The 21,505-nt window shown below is 38.4% G+C and overlaps 1 protein-coding gene across 1 annotated transcript in view; it reads left to right on the top strand.

Annotated features, from left to right (window-relative positions):
- The first annotated feature begins 448 nt into the window (after positions 1-448).
- The window catches only part of LOC104254271 (macrophage mannose receptor 1), a 34,242-nt gene continuing 13,185 nt past the window's right edge, over positions 449-21,505 (top strand). The window contains exons 1-19 of the mRNA XM_059818292.1: positions 449-509; positions 1,707-1,880; positions 2,641-2,802; positions 3,778-3,891; positions 4,999-5,145; positions 6,371-6,553; positions 7,453-7,607; positions 8,881-8,994; positions 10,182-10,297; positions 11,200-11,348; positions 12,210-12,409; positions 13,736-13,863; positions 15,002-15,089; positions 15,673-15,817; positions 17,995-18,030; positions 18,130-18,293; positions 18,793-18,860; positions 19,810-19,910; positions 20,257-20,396. Of these exons, the coding sequence (XP_059674275.1) occupies positions 449-509; positions 1,707-1,880; positions 2,641-2,802; positions 3,778-3,891; positions 4,999-5,145; positions 6,371-6,553; positions 7,453-7,607; positions 8,881-8,994; positions 10,182-10,297; positions 11,200-11,348; positions 12,210-12,409; positions 13,736-13,863; positions 15,002-15,089; positions 15,673-15,817; positions 17,995-18,030; positions 18,130-18,293; positions 18,793-18,860; positions 19,810-19,910; positions 20,257-20,396 (2,445 nt within the window). The remainder of the gene's footprint in view (positions 510-1,706; positions 1,881-2,640; positions 2,803-3,777; positions 3,892-4,998; positions 5,146-6,370; positions 6,554-7,452; positions 7,608-8,880; positions 8,995-10,181; positions 10,298-11,199; positions 11,349-12,209; positions 12,410-13,735; positions 13,864-15,001; positions 15,090-15,672; positions 15,818-17,994; positions 18,031-18,129; positions 18,294-18,792; positions 18,861-19,809; positions 19,911-20,256; positions 20,397-21,505) is intronic.

Genomic DNA, 21,505 nt, shown 5'->3' with positions numbered 1-21,505 from the left:
TGGGGTTTTGTCTCCCTTTGTTTCTGAGATGTAAGGGTTAAAGCAGAGACCGAGTTTTTAATCAATGGTTTTTCACTACAGGTTTCTTGTCACCAGTTCTCAAGTTGCTTTTTTAGAGGTCTGTCCTGTGCAGCACCCCAACAACTGACCTGTATATAATAGTAAGTCCCAGAAAAAGACAACTGTCACCATCTCTAGTTACAAAGATGGGGACTTCAGTTTTGGAAGTGACTCGCTCTTCAAAGAGAGCAGTGTTTGCAATGTGCATTCTAGTTATTTCAAAATACCATGTGACAGGATATTTCCTTATTTAGAGTACAGAGCTTTATCCATCAAGCCTTTGACACAGAGAAGGACCTGTTTCTATCCTCACTCAGAAGGGTTTCATACACTGCCAATCTTATAGTCCAACTTTTGGTAGAGGAATGAAAAACAAGTTACGTTTGTGATGAGTTTCTCCAGGTTCCTAGTTTTTCTTTCCCTCGTGCATGGTTCATTACAGTCATTGGGTAAGTTTCCTGTTGGTTTTGTGTTAAATGAGATATAAAAATGCTTTTCCTTGGGCAGCTTTACAGTTTTAATGCATAGATTGATTATTTTGTATTTATTATCAGATTTGATACATGATCTAAAGAGTATGTTGGGTATTACCCTGGCAGTTCTTTATTCACAGAATAAAAGATGCTGGGGGAAATGGAGGTAATAAGAGCAGGATATTTAAAATGGAATTTCTTTCTGTGGAAATATTAAATCAGATAGCACTGTATGGGAGGGCGAGGAGAGATGAGGAAGCATGGAACTCTTTCCATTTACCCTCCTCATCACACCCATGGTGCAGTGATCAGTCAAAGGTTTTAGAGCCCTGTTTTCATGATAGCTGTGCAAGTTTCTCTTTCTGCTCCAAGACATGGGGTATGAGAAGGATGAACTGGCTCCTCCCCTCCAGTCTAACCAAATTAGAAGAATAGTTCTTGTCTGAAGATGTGTATCACTCATTGGGTATAGCTATAGAAAGAAATGGTAGAGCAGTAATGTAGATAGAACAAAGCAGATGAATGTGTTTGCATGGATGTGAGATTGAGAGCATACATCAGAAATTTCAGCATAAAAGTACACTCCCATAATACTGTGATAGTTTAAAAAGATGAAGCGTCGCTAACCTTAAAGAATCTGAGTTGAGGGTGAATCTGCAAGATTTCTCCAAGTGCAGAAATATGCAACTGAAACCTAAAATTTTTACTGTGTAAATATGCTCATGACCACCTGATCTGTATTTTCTCTGGTCAGCTATCCTTTTTCTCTAAACAATTAATGAAAAGATGGAGTGATAAAGTGAACCTGTTGAGCTCTACAGAATACAACAATGCAGTGAATTCATTGTTGTCTGAGATCTACTTGTGGTTTTTCTGTCCTCAGGAACCACAACTTATGAGCAACTTATCACCACAGAATTTTACTTTCCTACAAGGTCTATATATTAAACTCTAAACACAGTGTTTAAAACCCAAATTTTACTAAAACAACATTTTATTTAAAATCTCTAGCTACACAAGAGGGAAAAATGATAAAAATTAGTTAAAAAAAGATGGTGTAACCTCTCAGTTTAGATACACAGATATACTGATAGATAGGTCCATTACTAGGAAGTCAGATTTATCATTTTATGATTATTTTCATATGTCCTCGTGACCCTTTCTTCGCCCTAGATACCTTTACATTACAAGGAAATGCCAATGGACAGCCATGTGTATTCCCTTTCAAATATGAAGGCAAACAGTATAATGAGTGCACAGATGCTGGTAGGTCAGATGGCTGGCTCTGGTGTGCGACAACTGCAGACTTTGATGCTGATAAACTGTATGGATTTTGCCCCCTAATAAGTAAGTCCTGCATTTTATTTATTAACTTGTCATGAAACGTTGTTGAGAAAACCATCTATTGAGCTACCAGGTTCTTTATCAGCTACCAGCTGCACATCCTCATGACAAACGTTGTCAGAATAGCCCAAATGAAAATCATCTGATGGAACATTAGCCCCAGCAGCCAAGTGCTCCCTCTATAGCGAGTGGAGAGGAAGAGGTGCCTCCAGAGTGTGGTTCAGCCCAGCCAGGTTCTGACTCACCTGCTGAAGGTGGCTGTTTCTCTTTGTGGACCAGAGAGGTGAGGAGGCTCTTTGATATCTCATTTTATGTGACTTAAGTGCATGGCATGACCAGCATGAATTTAGACCTATATCTTCCTTTCAAAAAATTCCCATTGCTCTTTATTCCTCAGGCATGAGGCCCTGTGGTCAATTCTTACTTAAACTGCTATATACTGTTTTTCTCAACAGCTATGTCTGCTTTACCTCGTACTATGTTTTGTGTAAAAGAATATTTAAAAGCAAATATTGGAAACCCATTCACTCCCTTCTAAACACTTAGACATTTAAAATAATGTTTTCAATTTCAAAAAAATTACACTTTTTTTTCTTAATTGATGCCTAATCTGATTTCAATTTTTCTGGTGCTTTAAAATTTATGATAGCATACAGTTAATATTGTGTATTTTTAGAGATTTTGCATCATTACACACTTCATTTGCTTTTAGTTGGTGCAATGTCAATCTTCTAACAGTTCTCTATGTCACTTCTTCTTCCAGATGACACAGAAAGATTTTGGACAGAAGATGTTTCAACTGGCGTTCACTACCAGATAAACTCAGAATCAGCTCTAACATGGCATCAAGCAAGGAAAAGCTGTCAGCAGCAAAATGCAGAACTATTAAGCATCACAGAGATTCATGAGCAAGCGTATATAGGAGGTAAAATGATAGAGAACAAGACCTTAAAATATGCTGCCCCAGAGCTTTAGAAGATAACGTTGACTGCCTTGTCATCTGTCTCAGCGAAGAAGACAGGGTGTCAGGGGTGGTTCAGCAGCAACCAAAAGGGAGATGGTCTGAACTGCTTTTCTGCTAGCTGGTGTTTTTTTATGAAGGATTGGTCCCAAACCTCGGGGCAGGGCGGGGGGGGGGGGGGCGGGGGGGGTGGGGTGGGGTGGGTGGTGGTGAAAATGGCCCCATCCCACCTTTGTGCTCCAGGTGCAAACTACTGCATCTTCTGCAGCCTGTCCCAGGGGGAGGGATTTCTCTGCTTGCCTTCATGCCAGTGCACTCATTCCTATGGTCTGGTCCTCAAATTTACCTCTTTCCTCTAAGTTTCAAGGATTATTAATCTTTCTAGGAAAACATATGATGATGGCTAGATTGGTCCTAACATGGGTACATTTGCATACATAAACTCCAAATAACTCCAGTGGATTTCAGATACAAGTATCATGGTATCGGTTTGGTTATAAATGGTGTGAAGGAGGCTTTGAAACAACTCATATAGAAAAAAAATCTGGATGTTACTGATTGGCACACTTTGTATTTTTGATGTGTTTACTCCATGAAATCTGCTACAGAAATGTTTTAGCACAATTCCTTAATGAAAATAAGGTATTTTTTACATCTCTTATGTTGTAATGAAACAAAGTGAGAGAAGTAAACTCTTTTTTAAGGAGTGAAATAAGATGTTCATTTGCCCTTTTAACTACTGAGATCTCCTAAATCAATATTTATTCATTTACATATTCTAGTTTTTTAATCTGTGCACCTCAGTAATGTGGAAAGTACTGGTTTTGGGCTGGTTTAAACTAAGAAATAGAAATTTCTTACTTTTGACTTTATTTCTTTTAGATGAACTTTCTAAGAATGAGAATAGGGAGATACAACTGACTTTTTGTTCTAATTTAGAGCTAACTAAAAAATTCAGTTTTGCATTCTGGATTGGACTGAACACTTTGAATTTCAACAGTGGATGGCAATGGGCTGGGGGCAGCCCTTTCAGATATTTGAACTGGGCTCCAGGTAAGAATTGTATCTATTTTGTAATCTTCGAATGGATTCTGATAAGACACCAACTAATAAAAACTGCCATAGCTACTTTTATTGCAGGAAAGCCCATTCTGATTTACCATAGCTGAAGATCTAGATCTTTATTTTAAGAAGTACACTTCCCAATTACAAAGTTCACTGTGGATATCAGCTATAGCAAGTTCTTTTATTTTCTTATATAAGCAAAGAGCTTGTTTATGAAAGCAGCGTATCATTTGGAGTGATATACAGCCCTGCAGACCAGAGATCAGAATTTTTCCATAACATGTTGCCCAAGAGTATACATATAAATCAAATCTTCCAAAAGTGGCAAAATATTTAGAAAATAATGGCACTATCTTGTCTGAAGAAATTATATATACTATTGAGAGGCTTACAGGGCCAGCTCATAATTCCTCAGCAGTTTATGCAAAATTGCACTGGGCCACCTCAAGGAAGGGAGACGGGTGATTTTGTGGTGCTCCTCACACATGGGGAGTTCTTCTGTTTGCTTGTTGGGTTTTTTTGGTCCCATGTTTCCTTTGTGCTACAAGTATTTCAAGCCATCTCCTGTTTTGGAAAAGTTACAAGGTGGTAAAGAATTAAATAAACTCTCCTCTAAGTTTTCAAAAATTCTGTATCAGGCAATTTCTTTTGCTACTTACAGAGGTTTTTACACACTGCAACAGAGAAGAAAAAAGCTATTTTATAGGAAAGTAGAATTGTTAAATTCTTGAGATATACTGGAGGGATGGTATAATTTAAAACTGAATATTTTTAAAGTTTGGAAGTTTTTGACACAGCATAATGGTCTAGCTTCAGCTGTTCTGTCTGTGAGCACCAGGAAAAGAATCAGAAATTTCCCAGTACTATCCTGACACAAAGTCAATGGAAGGTCATTACTTCACTGTCAAAGCATAGACTAAAAGCAGCATCAGCATCCTATAAACTACAACACCAGTTATCCTATGGGAGAGGGCTTCTTCATATTAAGCATTGAAGAAATCAGAATAAGTTGATGTTTCTACTGCTAATATGATGGTTTCATTAATATTTTTATTTATTTTTGCTGTGAGATTCTATTTTCTCTCTTACTCAAAGGAAGTCCTTTCCTGGTCCCTGGGAAAATCTGTGGAGTGATGAATCCCAGAAAGAATGCTAAATGGGAAAACCAAGCATGTAACCAGAGACTCGGCTATGTTTGTAAAAAGAGAAACTTCAGTTCAAAGTCTGATGTTATACCCCAAGGTAGGTTAGTCAAATAAAAAGAAAGGTTTTTCTTTGACTTCTAGAAAGAGCAATCTGTAAAGATCTGCAAATGATAAAAGGTATGCAACTTTGTTTTTCAACCAAGATGTTAAAAACTTTTGAAAAACACAGCTATACACACACACACACCAACTTTTAGATATTGCTTTTGTCCTCTCATTGTGTATTAACAGTTCATAGGAGAATATCATTATTTTGTTCCATCACTCTGTCATTCATTCTTGCAAGACAGATAAAAGCTGCTCTGTCATGGTAACCAGTGCCAGCAATCAAGTTTGCATAAATACAGTAGAAATTTTATGCTTCTCATTTTCTTCCCATTTGCTCCAAATGAGCAATCACAGTTACTTTAATACTAATGCAAAAAATCCTCCTCCTCTGACAACAGTATGCAATGCATTGGTTCATACGAGCAGAGCAGGAGGAGCAGCAGGATTCACACAGGCTACATTTCATCCATGGGCCACCCCGACCTACGGCTTCAACTGCCACACGCAGGAGGGATCTGCTGGAGGCTGTCATCTGGGAATGTTATGAAAGCTACTTTTAAAGTAGTTATATTAAAGAAAGCAGAGAAATCATTTCAGAGAATCTTTATTCCAGTAGTAACCTTAAAGAGAAATGCAGGACTCTATTTTTAAAGCAAGCTTTTAAAGATATTTAGGAATCTAAGTACTAAAAAAGCCACTGAGTTGATACGAAAACTACCAGCTCTGCAGTGATTTGCACTGTTTACTGACCTGCATGACCAAAGAATTACTTCATGCTTTTCCATATCTGAAAATTACATGTGTGTTTGCAACAAGACATTGAACAGGAGGCAGAGCCTAATGTCAGCCATCACGTGCAGCACGGAAGACCACGACACAGTGACCAAACTGCTCTGGGGGGCAAAGAGGGGAGAGGCTGACGTCTGCTTTGGTCTCTCTTTCCTCCCAGACCATTATTTGAAAATGTATCTCTGACACAATGTGGGCATTTTTCAATGATTCTCTGCTTAAGGAGTCATCGTTCTATTTGGATATGTAGCATACTGTGCCTAAACGACACTTGTTTTTCATTGGAATGTATTTACATTTCTAACTACAGCTTTATGTTTATTCATATAGTCCCCCTTTTGTAAAAAGTGCTCAAGAGACCTCATTCTAGTGCCCTTTATCTTCATTCTACAAACTTGCTCTGAAAAATTGTGCTTTAATTTTAGAGGAATTGAGAGCTATTAAGTGCACAGATGGTTGGCGGCCATATGCAGGCCACTGCTACAGCATTCAACGGGAGCCCAAAGTATGGAAAGATGCTCTGACTTCATGTAAGAGGCAAGATGGAGATTTGGCAAGTGTCCACAACGTTGCTGAATACAGCTTTCTAGTATCACAGCTTGGTTACCGTGAGTATGAAGGCCTGTACTGTGTTTGCCACACCTGTAACGTAAAAGCTGGGCTTCATATTAAATATTAATGCTTCCTCTGAAATGTCACAAGTGGAAGGCTGAATCTAACTTATGGTGCTCTTTTATGTTGTTGCTGTTGCATAAACATTGAAGTATATTTATCAGGAAATAATCTACATTGTAAAACATTATAAAGCGGGAAAAGAAAAAAAATGGTATTCCTAACAGAGACACATAAAGTTCTCTTAAAAATCGCACTTTTGGCATCTTTATTCTATGTTCAATATCTTCAGAACTGGGCTTCAAACCTAGAAGAAATTTAACTTCTCACTAAGATTAAAACCTCTTGCTGAAGTTAATGTCTTGCTATATCTCCTTGTAAGAAAATAATATCTTTTAACTTCTGATTTTCCTTGGATTTGTAGCAACCAGCCCTGACACTTGCTGCACATGCTGGACTTGGTGAACACCCCTGACGGGCCATTACAAGGCCTCTAGTGCTCCCCCGTTAAGGAGATGTACTGGTAGATGTCTTCATGGCTTGGGCTCAGTATGATCTCCGGACAGGCGGGACACTCACAGCCACTCACTGTCGTGCCTTCCGTGCTAGGGGCCATTTTGTTGATCTAAGTCACGGACAGGCAGAAAGTTTGCAAAAATCTTATGCCAGCCTTAAAGAGCCCTGTGTTTATTAAACTCAGTATTTCTGGATAGAATCTGAGGCCGTTTCAGCACAGACCAAGACATCTCTTGCTGAAGATCTGAGAGGAAATCAGCATTTTTTTAAAAACATGAAGACCACTTCTCATGTACCACATGCCAAATTTATCAGTCCCTACTTGTTTACTGTATTGCATAGCAGACCATAAGCAAATCTATTTCTTGTCACGCTTCAGAGCCAACAGAAGAGCTATGGCTGGGTCTGAATGACCTGAAGGCTCACTTCTATTTTGAGTGGAGTGACGGGACTCCTGTGACATTCACCAAATGGCAGTGCAGGCATCCCACCTACACAAACGGGCTGGAGGACTGCGTTGTTATGAAGGGGCAGGTATAACCATGCAGTTGTTTTATAGTAATGCAGACTAAAACTACATCAGTCTGAAATCACTTGCCTTTATACACTCATTCAGGAGTCATTCTATATCTTAGCTTAAAATAGTTTTCCCCATAAATTTGGCATCAGCCAGATGAGAAGTTCAGAGGACAGGAGACATCAGAAATAGAGAGGCAGCATTTTTCTAGTGCTATCTTTTGAGATTTCTTATCTGGTGAAAAGTCTGATCCAAAAATTTTACATTAGATTCATTCTCGTGGCTGCAGCAATGAAAAAAGTTATAGCTCTGGGAGAGGAATGGGGATGAACTAGTAAATACATTGTGTGGCTATCGTAGACGTTATTTGCATACCTCATTTTCCAATCCGATAGACTGTTATGTCTCTCCATGTCACTTCATTGAGACATGGCATTGAGGCATGGAGACCTGGCACTAGGGCATGTTTCTTCAGCTGTGACACAAAAAGAGCACTAAGACCTACCTGCCAAATACCTAACCTAAAATCCTATAGTATTTATGACTGCTTGACTCATAAACTTTATTTTCTTGCAAGACGTGTTTGTTTGACACATTTACATGCATGTGCGTCCACAAACATACACAAAGTGACAAAAAGTGTCACAAATTTTAAAAGAAACAAATTTAAAATGCTATTATGAAAGAAATTCTGTTATTGAAAGACCTGTTATATCATAGAATAATACTGAAGTTTGCCAGTATTAGGCATCAACAGAATTGATCCTAAACCAGATTTCATGGGGAAAAAAAGCTCCTATTTAAATTTTATTTTTTACATAATTCCTTTTTTAAAAGAAATCAGTCATTTTCGGAGTCTTCTCCTTGATGGATAAAATAGTTAGATTTACTGCAACAGACTCAGATGTCCATTATTTCACTTTCATTGATCTTTTTTCCAGAAGTGTAGTGAAATAATCCTGCTCTAAATGTGGATCCATTAGCCCCTGATGAGATGTATCTTTACAAACCCTCTATTAAATAGATAGTTAAGATAGCAAGTAATGCTAAGACTTCAAGATGTTACTTATTTCCTTCTTTCATCTCAAAACAGCATCAAATGGATCTGACAGATGTGTCTATTAAAAAAAAAAAAAAAGTAAGTAAAAACATATCTCCAGCAATGAGATATAGCTTTCCTAGGTAACATATTTCAGTGGGCCTTGAAGTAAAGAAAGAGGAAAACACTAGTTTTCTCATGTTTATGAATTCCCCTTTTTTTACATTTGTTTCTTCTCCATGCTATTCTAGGATGGATACTGGGCAACTGACGTTTGTGATAAGCAACTTGGTTACATCTGTAAAAAGAAGCCTTCATCACAATCCTCTGAAAAAGAGACAATCGAGGACCCAGGATGCCAGAAAGTAAATGCTCCCTCATAAGTTAATTATGTTGGGAAAAATGAACAGCAATTAATTTACTGGTTCTTGCTTCTTTTAGAGTCTTTGCGTTTGTATCTTCTAGAAAACCTACTCTTGAGGAAACCTAGTCTTTTCCTACTACCAATTTACTAATATATGTGCATTTTTCATTTTTGCTCTGAAAATACTCAAAAAAGTCAAGATTCATTTACATGTAGATGCATACTGCCTTTCCCTCCATTCGCAGATGAGCCACCCTGTGACAAAATTACATGTATCTTTTGAATTGTAATTTCAACACTATTCTCTCTGTTTATGCTCTTAGCCTAACAATACATGTAAAATTACCAAAAGCCACTTTGTCTCTTCTCTCAGATCTGCTATCTGTTTAAAGTCTTTATAAAGTCCTTGCTATGTAAGGATGATAAATAAAGAAAATAATTTCAAAACAGAGAAGGATCAGCTTTTCTGTACCATGTTCCTACCGATGGACTACTTAGTTGGCCTTTGAGTGATATCAGCTGGTTATTTTTTTCCAAACAAGTCATTTTTCCAGAATTGACCTTTTCAGAGAATCATTGTATCTATATTGGCCAGCACAGATCTCTCCAAGAGCGGGAAGAAGCAGGGGTGTTTTACTGATATTCCTCCTTTCTACCCTCCCCGCAAACAAGCATTGACTGGATTCCTCTTGGGTCAGAAAGTCTCCTCACCCATTCCACTTAGGGATGGCAGGGGCAGCTTTGGGGAGCTGTAAATTAATTTCCGTGTTGCAATATTTTTGTATTTCATTACGTTAGAACCCGCAGCTCTGGAAGGCTGGAGCTGCAGCTCCCCCCTGAATAAACCACAGGCTCATTATGGTGCAGTTTGCATAATCCTAGCCTTACAGAGCATTGGAAAGCAATAGCAAATAGCACAGTCACAATTTTCTTTGAAAAGTCACATACACGTAAAAGAGAGGACAACTAAGATCTTAAAGTCATCCTTTAAACAAAAAAGGCTTCTGTAGGAGCAAACAGCAGCAAAAATACAGGTTTTGTTTATTAACAGATTGGCCCAGTCTCATCTTGTTTTTAAGCTTAGCTGCAGCAAATTTAACATCGAATATTTACACGCAGAAGAGCAGAGCTAATTTCTATATTGAAGTCTCTTTCAATTTCACATTAATAACTGTATGTTTGTCACAGGGTTGGAAAAGATATGGTTTTCATTGTTACTTGGTGGGCTCTGCACTTTTGACGTTCTCAGAAGCAAATAAGACATGCGAACGGAGCAATGCTTATCTAGCTATGGTGGAAAGCAGGTAGGAAAATATCTTTTTTTATACTTCAAAACCAGTGCTTCTGATGGAGAAACTTGCAAAACTTGTCCATTTTTTGAACTCTTCAAAGTGTTTTATCAGTGCTTTTCAAAAATTTTGTAATAGTAAGCCAAATGAAATTATCCATGCAGGAAAAAAAAAGACTCAGTATTTTAGGGCTTTCTCCTTAATTTATTATAACAGTGTTCAAATTGTGGCTGTTCTTGAGTTAAACAGTTTTCTCTTACCTTTCAGTTCCTAATTAAATCAACTTCTATTTTATTTTTTTTTTTGGGGGGGTGTTGTTGGAAAGTAGTTTCTACAGTTTTCATCTATTTATTGATGGGTGTTATCTCATTATGATAAGAAAGCTTTAACAAAAATATTTTCCTAAACTACCTTCTAAGCCAAATTCTGAACAAATGAAGGAAATCTTCCCCAGGACTTGCCCCACCACAGCCAGAATGTATCATCTCCAACCTACCCATATCTCAGTCAAGCTTTGCAGGCTTCATGGCCTCTGAGGAACATGACTGCCTTCAGAGGTAATGGCTAGCAAAGCTGACAGTTTGGTCCTGACTTGGTGGGCTGTTTGAGGCACCTCAAAGATTTGGGAAGACAAGAAAAATAGTGGAATACAACCAGAAGCCCATGTGAGCAGTGATTTGCAACACTTCACAGAACTGGGTGGAAAGGAGAGAAGATGCCTTCGGTCGAAAGAAAAAAGTTGTCCCTCACCAAATTCTTTTGACCACACTTAGAAGCCTGCTGAGGTTTTGCCTGAACTTCACTGAGGTACTGTTGCTGTAGGGTCATGCTAGCATGATAGTGACAGCTCTATTTGTACCACTTAGATTAATATTGCAAGGTAATGGGTTGTGAATGAACACTGTTTTCCACTTCAGAAATGAGCAAGCCTTTCTGATTAGTCTGACGGGGCTGAGGTCTGAAAAATATTTCTGGATCGGTCTCTCCAACACAGAAGAACGAGAGAGTTTCAGGTGGACTAGTGGTGAAACTCCTCTCTTCACACACTGGAACACAGCAATGCCAGGTAACCTCTGCATGGACTCAACCTTTGTGATAGGAGTGCAGCTGCAATTCATGTGGGTTTCTGCTTTCCATCCCCTGGTGTTAGAAATGAGAGTAGGCACTGTCATTTGTGCTTGTAGCTGTAGGTGGCCAACGCCATCAGACGCCAGTGCAACAAGCATTGTCACAGCTAAGTGTCAGGTGTTGTGTAAGTCAGTCTCCTGCGAAGTTGTACAGAAACAGATTTTCATTGAGTTAGACTGAAGGCAATACTGTGCAGGAGTTAAGAAGGTTCATGATCTCATTTTTTTCAACTTTTTAACACCAGTTAACAAAAACTTATCAGATTGAGAAAAATTATTATGGACACTTGACCCACAAGGTGCATATGTGAGAAATGAGCAGCGAACATCCAGCTGTTTTGCATTTCAGCAAAACAGCTTAGCACCTACATGGGAACTCCTGCCTTCACACTAGCTAGTTATGCCTTAAAACAAACTTCTTGTACTTGATATCAGCCTCCTTGAAATTGAATTACATGGATATTGAGAACCCCAAAGTAGTTGTCAGACCATCTGCTACATATGTAAATAAAATGAAGTGCCATTTGCCCTGTGATTTCCCTGGGGTGGCAAGATAAGGAAGATTTGTATTCTAAAGCTACAAATCTCCATTTTTGGCAAAGGTGTGTCTGTGAGACTCATTGGCCCATGTCTGGGCTCTGGCAGGAGGTATTAAAAATCATGTTATATCCAGGATGGTTTTTAATCTGTAGAATCTGCATCTTCCTTTTCATAATTTTCTATTAATAAAAGCAAAGGTCTCATTTCTTAGAAAAGAATTAAGACTTTGGTTTTACTAATTTATTTTCCATATCACAAAGGAAAAGAGCAAGGCTGTGTTGCCATGGGAACTGGAGTTGCAGCCGGATTATGGGATGTCGTTAGCTGTGAGAAGACAGCAAATTATCTTTGCAAACAGCGGGCAGTGGGAGTGCCGTCTCCTGCTCCTCCGGTACGGGTCCCTGCAGCCGCCTGTGCTGAAGGCTGGGATGGAGCCTCCTGGGCAGACTCGTGCTTCAAAGTGAGTGTGTGTCTACCTTCCCTGTGAGCCTGAGCATGGGGCAGCCCAGAGGTCAGTGTCCTGGTCACTGTGGTACTCAGGGACCCAGGTGCTGGGTCATTTTTTGGGAATGATCTTCTCCATGGTATTCGAGGGCAAAAACCCATGAGAAAATCCATCAAATATAATGAAAGTCAACAACGGAAAACCTGAAACAATGCAAACAGAGTGCTAGAAATATGCTTTCTTTTATTTAAATGCCAGGTGAGAACTTCACCTAATTTATTTGCTTCCAGGAATTTGGGACTTCAGAAAAACATCTCGAGAGCTGGCAGTGTCACTTGCATAAGACAATGTTTCTAAGAGAAAATTTATGGAAACCTGTCCCTCTGCCAACTGTTTCTCACACAGCATGTGATACTTTTAGTGACACTTTTAGATCCAGGTTTAGTTTGACATTGGTGACTCTTCAGCAAGTGAAGGTTTTAGGCATTCTCTTGATTTATCTAAAAATGCCTTAAAAAGTCTCCTTTTTGAAAAGAAAAAAAAGTAAAGAAAAGGCAAAATAGACCAAGTAAAAGTAAATATGCGGCATTGCTCTTCCAGGTCTTGACATAAGTATACTCTCAGTTTCTTGAGACTCTCTGCCTGTTGGGAGGCCAGAGATGATTTTAGCCCTGTATTTGTAAGTGTCTCAACTTCTATGTCACACTTGTAACATTATTGTTACTAACTTTACCGGTTCTGCCAATTACCAAATTGTTGATTATCCTTTCCCCAAAATGTCAAGCATCCAGTTCCTTACTTCAAGAATGTGCGTACTTCATAGTAGGAAGTGGAGCTATTTGTATGCTTGCACCACCATACAAAAATTTCTTCCTCAGCCAGGGTGAGCACCTTGCCAAACAGCTTTCTCCAGTCATACTATCTTTTCTATTCCAACCTATTGATTTTCCCTCCACCTTCCATTTCTTAAAAATCTCCTGCTTTCTACTGCGAAATACCACAACTCAGCTATTCCATCTTTCTTTGAGCCTTTCAGTGGTCCAAGTTCTAATTAAGTTATAAATTATATTTTTGTTCTCTGTACATTGCGATACCTTTTGTTCTCCTCAGATGCCTGTGCTACTCTTGCCTTATTTTAAAATAGAGGATGCTAAGAAAAAAATACTTACACTTTACATTTCTAATGTTTAATATTATAGGTCTTAACAGGTGTTATGTTGTCTCACTCAAAGATAAAGGGGTGCTAAAGTGATACTGATTTTAATTACATAGACATTTATATATTTTTATATGCCAAACTTTGCCCATTTAGTAATTTCTTTTTACTTGTTTTTTCAACAGTTTTTTGTGAGAGAGGGAAACCAAAAGAAGTCTTGGTTTGAGGCTGAAGAATTCTGTAGAGAAATAGGAGGAAATCTGGTCACAATCAATACAAGAGAAGATCAAATTTTATTATGGCAGTTAGCATCGTGAGTACTTGCACAGCGATTCTTTTTCATGTTCATGCTATGTTACATAAGATTGCCTTCAAAATATATCTGGATCTGGGCAAGGGAGTGAATAAACACAAACAAATTTTAAACTAAAATGGAAATTTTTCATCTGGAAATATCACCCTGAAACATTGCTTTTTTAAAAAAAAAATCTTGAATATTTCAAAGAGACTTTGATACTTTTGAAATTTTCATCACAGGTTTTTATCAAGGCTGTTCCCCAGATCTGATCAACTTTGTATGTGTTAGTCCCTGTCCCAAAAGAAAGACAATAAAATGTTCAGCTCTAACTGTGCCTTTTTTTAACTGGCTGCAATTAATATTTTAATCAACGCATCCAAAAATACCCTTGAATTAATGTGTGATGTAAACCAAAATGCAAGGACTTAATGTGGAAATTTTCTGACTAGAAACTGAAGACTCCTGAAATCAAACAAGAATTAATTTTAATTAATTTTTGGCTAGCACTGTGGATGCCATGTCTTGCCTGCAATGTAGAAATTATGCCATTATTTTCCCCCCAAATTAGACCACTACATTCTGATTGTATTCCGTAATGTCAAGACATGTCAATGGCACATAATATATAGCTATTTAACCCAAACTATTTCACATAGTGGTGAATCTAGGTTTAATTTCTCAAATAAATTTAAAACTGTCATATAGAAAAGTCTTCGTGAACTCACCCTTCTTAGTTTTATTATTTTCCAGTATTGTGAGAAGCTGAACATGTTTTTACTTGTCTGTTAAGTCTCTTTGCTTTAGATTATGAAATCTTTGTGGAGGGAAACCTTTGTGTTATGTAGTGAATGAAATAGGACTCTGTTTTATCTGGTCCATGAAAAAATAAATAGCATGAACTATTAAACAAACTACATAGGAAGTGCCAAGAAGCAAATCAAAGCAGTTGAAAAACAATTTTCACTATTTTCACACAGAGCACTATCAAACCCCTTGACAGAGTGCAGGTGGTGAGCCTGGCTATGGGGCAAAAGTGAAGAAGCAGCTCCCAATTCAGATATGACAGAAAGCAGCATGTTTCTATGCTTTCCAGCATTTATATCATGGCCCGTCTTTCTACACTCACGTATCTATATTGTATGATTTATTTTAGGGATAAAGGACTGCACACTCAGGCTTTCTGGATCGGTTTGTTTCTCTTAAACCCTGATGAAGGATTTGCTTGGATTGATGGTTCCCCTGTGAGTACTTATTTGCTGGACATTAATTGACTTTCCGTCCTTTAGAATATATAGATTTTCATCTTTTCCAGTCTCTTTAAACCTTCAGCAGGTGCATGGCAGTCCCTTATGCAGCAGCTGAACAGCTGCAGTGCTCAGTGATGGTACTGTCTTAACACACTAATGGAAGTACAAAATTGCCTCTGTCTCATCCCTGGTACCACATTATATCCCATCTTCCATAATCTGTGCCTTTAGATCTTCACAGCATCCCAGACCTGGCACTGCTATATGTCAGTACAGAGAAGACAGGTTGCCATCTTTCACAAAATGAGATAAATATGACCCTCTGCCCCTCAGTTTTTCCTCCATCAGACACATGCTTTTCTATACTGTGTAATCTTTACACCTTCTCTGGGGACCGATGGGGAAAGTGAGCTATCAGCATGACTTTCACAGCCTTCTCAGACCTATCTGACATCCTATAGAGCCCATAAACAAGGTACTTGAGGTGATGAGATCCTGAAATTGTGTTACGATGGCAATCTCAATTACTTCCACTCAGCTCGAATCACATAGTAATTAAGATGTATTTCCAACACAGGTAATTTATGAAAACTGGGATGAAGATGAACCCAACAATCATGAAGAACTTGAACATTGTGTTATGTTTAATAGATCACCCCAAATGTGCTGGAATGACTTGCGCTGTGAACATTTACTTAATTGGATTTGTGAAACAAAAAAAGGTATGATTACTTCCCCATTTAATTGGAGTGATAAACCTAAGTTGAAAAACAAATTCTATGGATTTAAACAAATTGAAAAGAAGAAAGATACTGGGAACTGTTCATTTTAAAACCAGTTGCAGTGAAGGCAACACATAAAGCAAGAGGAATGAATTGAGATATTTCAATTGTACTCAGATGCAGGAAGTTAAAGATGTCCCTATTACTTTATCTCTGGCTTTATCTCTTTTTGCCATGGGTTGAATAAATTTGCAAGGCAAATGTACTTATCCCTCTCCTTTTAACTCCTCCCTGTATTTTTATCTGCTTCAGGCTTACCCAGGAGAGCCAAAGATGCAGGACACTAGAGTTCTCTGTACAAATGAGAAAAAAGCTTTGCTTCCCACTGTGAAATGAATAATGGGAACCAAAGAGAGGGATCAGTTGCTATAGGAACTGACAACTCTGAAAAAGAGATCAAAAGTAGAGGCTGGTGTAGCCTTGAAGGACTCCTGCATCCACCAGCTTTGCCTGGGAAGTGGGGCCCTAATGCCAGGCCTCCCGCACCTGGTGCCAGGGCACGAAAGGGACCCGATGGATGTGCGATGGAGTGCCCACCAGCGGGAAACGGGGTCTGGCTGAGGACCCCAAGTGACCACCAATAATGCAAGAACTTGCTTTGCTTACTCAGTCCTACTTTTACATCCCTGTTTCCTGGTTGTCAGCCGGGTACTTGTATGCATCTCCATGGAGCAGGAGATTCTTAAAAGTGTCCTGAAATGAAAAGGAAGTTGGATGCACACAGGGAACTAGTAGGAAGCACAATAGGGAGGGGAAGGGAGAAGCAGTTATATAAAAAGCACTGAATATATCTAATATCTGATGACCGCCAACAAACTGTTACCCTTGAACAGCGAATAAGGCACCATGCTAACACAAAAAAATTGCTTAACTGAAAAGGAAGAATCACTGTTCCCTTGTGGGTAGATTAGTCATACAAATGCACCATCAAAACACTGACTTCTGTGTACCAGCTCGAAGCAGTACATCCTGTGCAGCCCTTTCTGGTGCGCTGAGCACGCTGCTTTGTACAGATGTGGCTCTCTGCTCTTGGTCAGATTACTCAGGAGGAGTTCAGCAACCATGACACAAAGACTCTGATCAGTTTATCTTGATCGTAGATGACCTTTCAAAAGTAAAAAAAATAAAAGAATTATATCTTGTTATTGTGAATCTAGATTATTTGATGCTCACCGTGAGAGGAGATGCTCAGCTGTTAATTCCCTCGTACTCAAGACACATATTTACTTAAGATACTCCATGTTTTGGAAAAACAATGAATGTTATATTAGGATTAAAAAATAAAATCAAAATGAGGTGAAGTATTTAAATTCATCATGAAGATATTTGAATAATTTTAGTTCTAGTCTTCACTAAATACTTAAGAAGAAAATGTTTAAAAGCTCCCAACAGAAGAATTTTAATTGCTTTTTCATTTGTTTACTTATGTCTCATCTAAACTCTTCCTGTCATTTCTTTAATAACATGTTCCTCTCCATTAAACTACAGAAAAAATGGAGAAAGCTAAGAACAGAATTAGTAGTCCTTGTGAAGAACAAAATAACAGGCATCCAAATGAAAGCAGAGCTACCTTTGAGGGACTATAGCTGGCTCTGGGAATAGCAACAGGTTAATTGTTTCCTCCTGGTACATCCTGTAATCAGAAACTTGGGTTTGGTATCTACTGGCTCTCCAGGACTCTTAGAAACAGACTTTCCTAGTAAAAGCCAAGCCATCAGGATAGGAGGATAGGAGGAGGCTGGATTATATTGTTTGGCTCTAATCCCATGAATATTTAAAAAATTAATAATAGCATGCCAAGTAAAAATACTAAATACATTTTCAAACTGATGTAAGTTCCATCTACAAAGTGTTTACTGCACATCCTGGATTGTTTAATACAGTACTTTTGGAGATATATATATAGATATGCTGTAAAGATACCTATTTTTCACTAGATAAATGTTTCTAAATTATACATATTTTTTAATTTAATCCAGTGATATGTGCTCTAAAATCTTGAAAATGCATTAGTTTCTTTTTGTCTATTATACAAAGCATTTGCAACTACATAAACCAAATCTCTCCATATTTTTTTGTGTTTGGAATGTTGCTCATGATGATCTTTTATTTTACAGGTACACTGCTAAAACCTGAACCAAACTACGAACTTGGTAGGATTTTTCCTTTTTCAAAGAAAAGTTTACTGTATAGTTTTCAGACTTTGCACAGATCAGATATGAATGTAATATATATGATTCTTTATCTTTCAGACTATCAAGCCACCAATGATGGATGGATTATATATGAAAATAAGCAATACTATTTCAGCAAAGAACGTGTCCCTGTGGAAGAAGCACGGAGAATTTGTCAGAAGAACTTTGCAGATCTTGTTGTCATTGAAAATGAAAGCAAAAGACAATTTCTATGGAAATATGTAAGCTCTGAGCCTATTAATTATAACTGAATTCTGAAGCAGAGCAACTGATAGAAGGAACAGCCTATCTATTTAGCTAGGCTAGAGTCCTGAGATATTGTCCTACATTACTTATTTATATAACAACGTATTTGTTCAGGACCTGTAAAGAAATTAGTATTGTTTTTAGTAGGTAGAGGAAAGAGGCATGCAAATGTTAAAGGTGCAGCAAAGGATAGTTCAGGTCCAGGTTGCTTATCTCTTCTAAAATAGGTAGTGTTCAGCACAGTGATTATTGCTTTCCTGTCCAGTGGGTTCCTCACTCCAGGATGTTCCCAATATCCCTGTTGCCTGCTTGAAACCTAGGTCTGAACCTACAGTGTTCTCGCCTGAGGCTCAAATCTTGGGGGGGGGGGGGGGGAGGAAAAAAAAAATCACAAGCATGGTTAACGGGCTTCCAGATTTTTGCTTGATGTCAAGGAACTGTTTAGTGCTTAACTGTTAATCACTTTTGTTTTAGATTTACACAAAACTCAGAGTGGAATCATATTTCATTGGCTTAGTTGTCAGCTTTGATCAGAAATTCAGGTGAGTAAAGGAAAACTGGTAATGGGCAACAAATGATGGTAATTTAATCTTGCTCTATGGGAGCATTTGTGTGTGCTTTCATTTTACAATTTAATAATTGTTGTGCAATTGACCTCTGGATAGTTTTCAGGAGAAGTCTCAGATCAAAGTGTTAAGTTCTGTATTTAAGCAGAGCAATGTGTTTTCCTTCCGTATCTGGGAGAGCAAAACCAATAGAAGTTCATGGCTAAGATGCATTTCACTTAACGTGTTACACTGAGGGAACTGAGTTAAACACCCAAGCAACCCTTCATAGGTAGTGAGGAGAAGCAGCTAATTTTAGAATGAACCACTTTAGACATCAACCTTAGGATGAGATTAACTCTGACCAGATCTCCAATAGCTACAGAGAAAGCCTGGGGGGTTTTGATAAAATGTGGATGTAAGGGTTTAATCAGACTAATCCCAGTGGTTCAAGTTATGTGAGCTGGAAGCAAGAAGTGTAACACTTCTTGAGACTTCTTGAGACTTCTTGTCTCAACAAGAAGTGTCTCTTCAACACTTCTTGAGACTTCTTGTCTCACCCAACAGCTTTCTGAAATTGCTGGTAGGGAACCTGTTTTAGAAATCTGTTTGTAGAAGGCTTCCAGGAGGACACCTTTGTGGGATGAAAGGGAGGTCCGTGCACTGGTGAGATCTTGGGGTTTCAGTCTTATCCAGACCATAAGAAGCCTTCCCTTGTTTATCCAACCTCTGGCAAAACAGGACACTGATGAGACTTGAATATGATAGTACTAAACAGATGAGAAGCAGCGGTAATGCTGTGGATATGTCCTCTCCAGCATATGTAGAACCTTTGCCCTCCAGTCACTGCTAATACCTTGCTTAGCCCTTTACCTAAACAGACCTTGTAACTAAATGACTGCTGGAGATGTCTGTCCAGCAGCCACTGTCCCCTTATTTCTTTCAGCTGGCTGGATGGGACCCCAGTCAACTATGTCGCCTGGGCTCCAAATGAACCTAATTTTGCGAATAGTGATGAAAACTGTGTTATAATGTCAAAAGATTTTGGTGAGTAAAATAGCAACAAGAAATATTTGGTTGAAAATTTATCATCAAAATCCAAAATGTTTGCTACGTATTTAAATTCGAGGCGACCCCACAAATAGGTAGTTGAACAATACTGACAGTTTTCATAACAAGTATGTTGAGGTTTAAAACCACGCCATCACTATTAGAAGACAAATATACTGCAGAGGAAGAAGGAGTGTATTAGGGCAAATAGTGTACATGGCAACTGTTTCACCTGCCTCCGGAAGGTTTCATTTGTGCTTTGTGAATACTGTCTGGGGCTGACTGCTGTAATGGTGGTATGAGAGTTTCAGACAGTGATTCTCTGTATTCCATTTATTTACAGGCTTTTGGAAAGATATAAGCTGTGCTGTGAAAAATGCCTTCATCTGTGAAAGGCACAATTCAACTTACTCAGGATTTGCTCCTACTGTACTTTCACCTTTGGGAGGATGTCCTGAAACTTGGCTTTTGTTTAACAACAAGGTGCAGTAACAAATCTCAGCCATATTTAGCAGATTTGCTATAGGTAGAGAAAAAAACTGTCCCTTTTATCTCACTATATAAATTCTTTCACTTTCTACACCAGTTTATTAACTGGTATTCTAATTAGCAGTGTAGTCAATTTTCATGTTGGCAAGTTCATATCTAAATCTCAAAAAAAGGTGAATTTAAATGTTTTAAGTTATAATTTTTGTAAATCTCCATGTGCCTTTAGCCATAGTTACTTTTGCACAGAAATCCTGTTCCATTATCCTTACGTGTAAGTGTAAGCCCCTTTTTCTGAGTAACACTGGGATGAAAAAATGAAAGGTCACACTTTTCGTATGTAATTGGTTATCACAACAACTCGTCTTAAATTGAGTAACACAATCAGCAAGAAATGTCGAATCAAACATAGAAAACAAGCCAGCATTTTTTTTTGCCAAGTTAAGCAGAAGTACATCTGGCCATATGAACTTAAAAAAAAAAACAACCAACAAATGAAAACCACAAATCAATCCCACAGTGCAATCAATAGGAAAAGTTTTTATGCATTCAAAGGGCATAAAAAAGGAGAAGCAGCATATGCCAGTTAAAAAACATGCCTTCTGACCCTCAGAACATACACAACCACAGAAACAATTTTTTACACTGGTATTCAGGAAAAATCCCCATGGAATACTAATACGTGCTACAAAAGAGCACTTCTTCCTGACACTGCTCCACTCATGCTGAGTGCTTACACAAGCTCAGGCTTCAGCATTAAGTCTGTAGTATATAATTGAAAGAACTTGACCTGAGAGATGCCTGCCCCAAATTATGTTCCCAATCAGGAAATAGTTTCAGTCCCTCAGAAATTCTGCTTTTCAGTAATGTGATCTGAAATCTCTACCCGTGCACCTTGGACATCTGCTTAATTCCTCAAAAGCTTTTGGAGATTGCCCGCTCTTGGCCAGCACTAACCTTGGACAGCCCGCAGGTTTGTAAGTGCTGCACGCACATCGCTGTGCTTAGCTGGGTCTCCTTCTTGCTGCCTGAAAGTATTTGCATTTCAGCAGCTCCTCCATCTGCTGCTCTTTACATGCAGGGACTAGAATTGAATTAATCAAAAC

The sequence above is a fragment of the Gavia stellata genome, chromosome 6 (assembly GCF_030936135.1).
Source record: "Gavia stellata isolate bGavSte3 chromosome 6, bGavSte3.hap2, whole genome shotgun sequence".
Classification (NCBI taxonomy): domain Eukaryota; kingdom Metazoa; phylum Chordata; class Aves; order Gaviiformes; family Gaviidae; genus Gavia; species Gavia stellata.
This window is presented reverse-complemented; position numbering and strand designations above follow the sequence as displayed.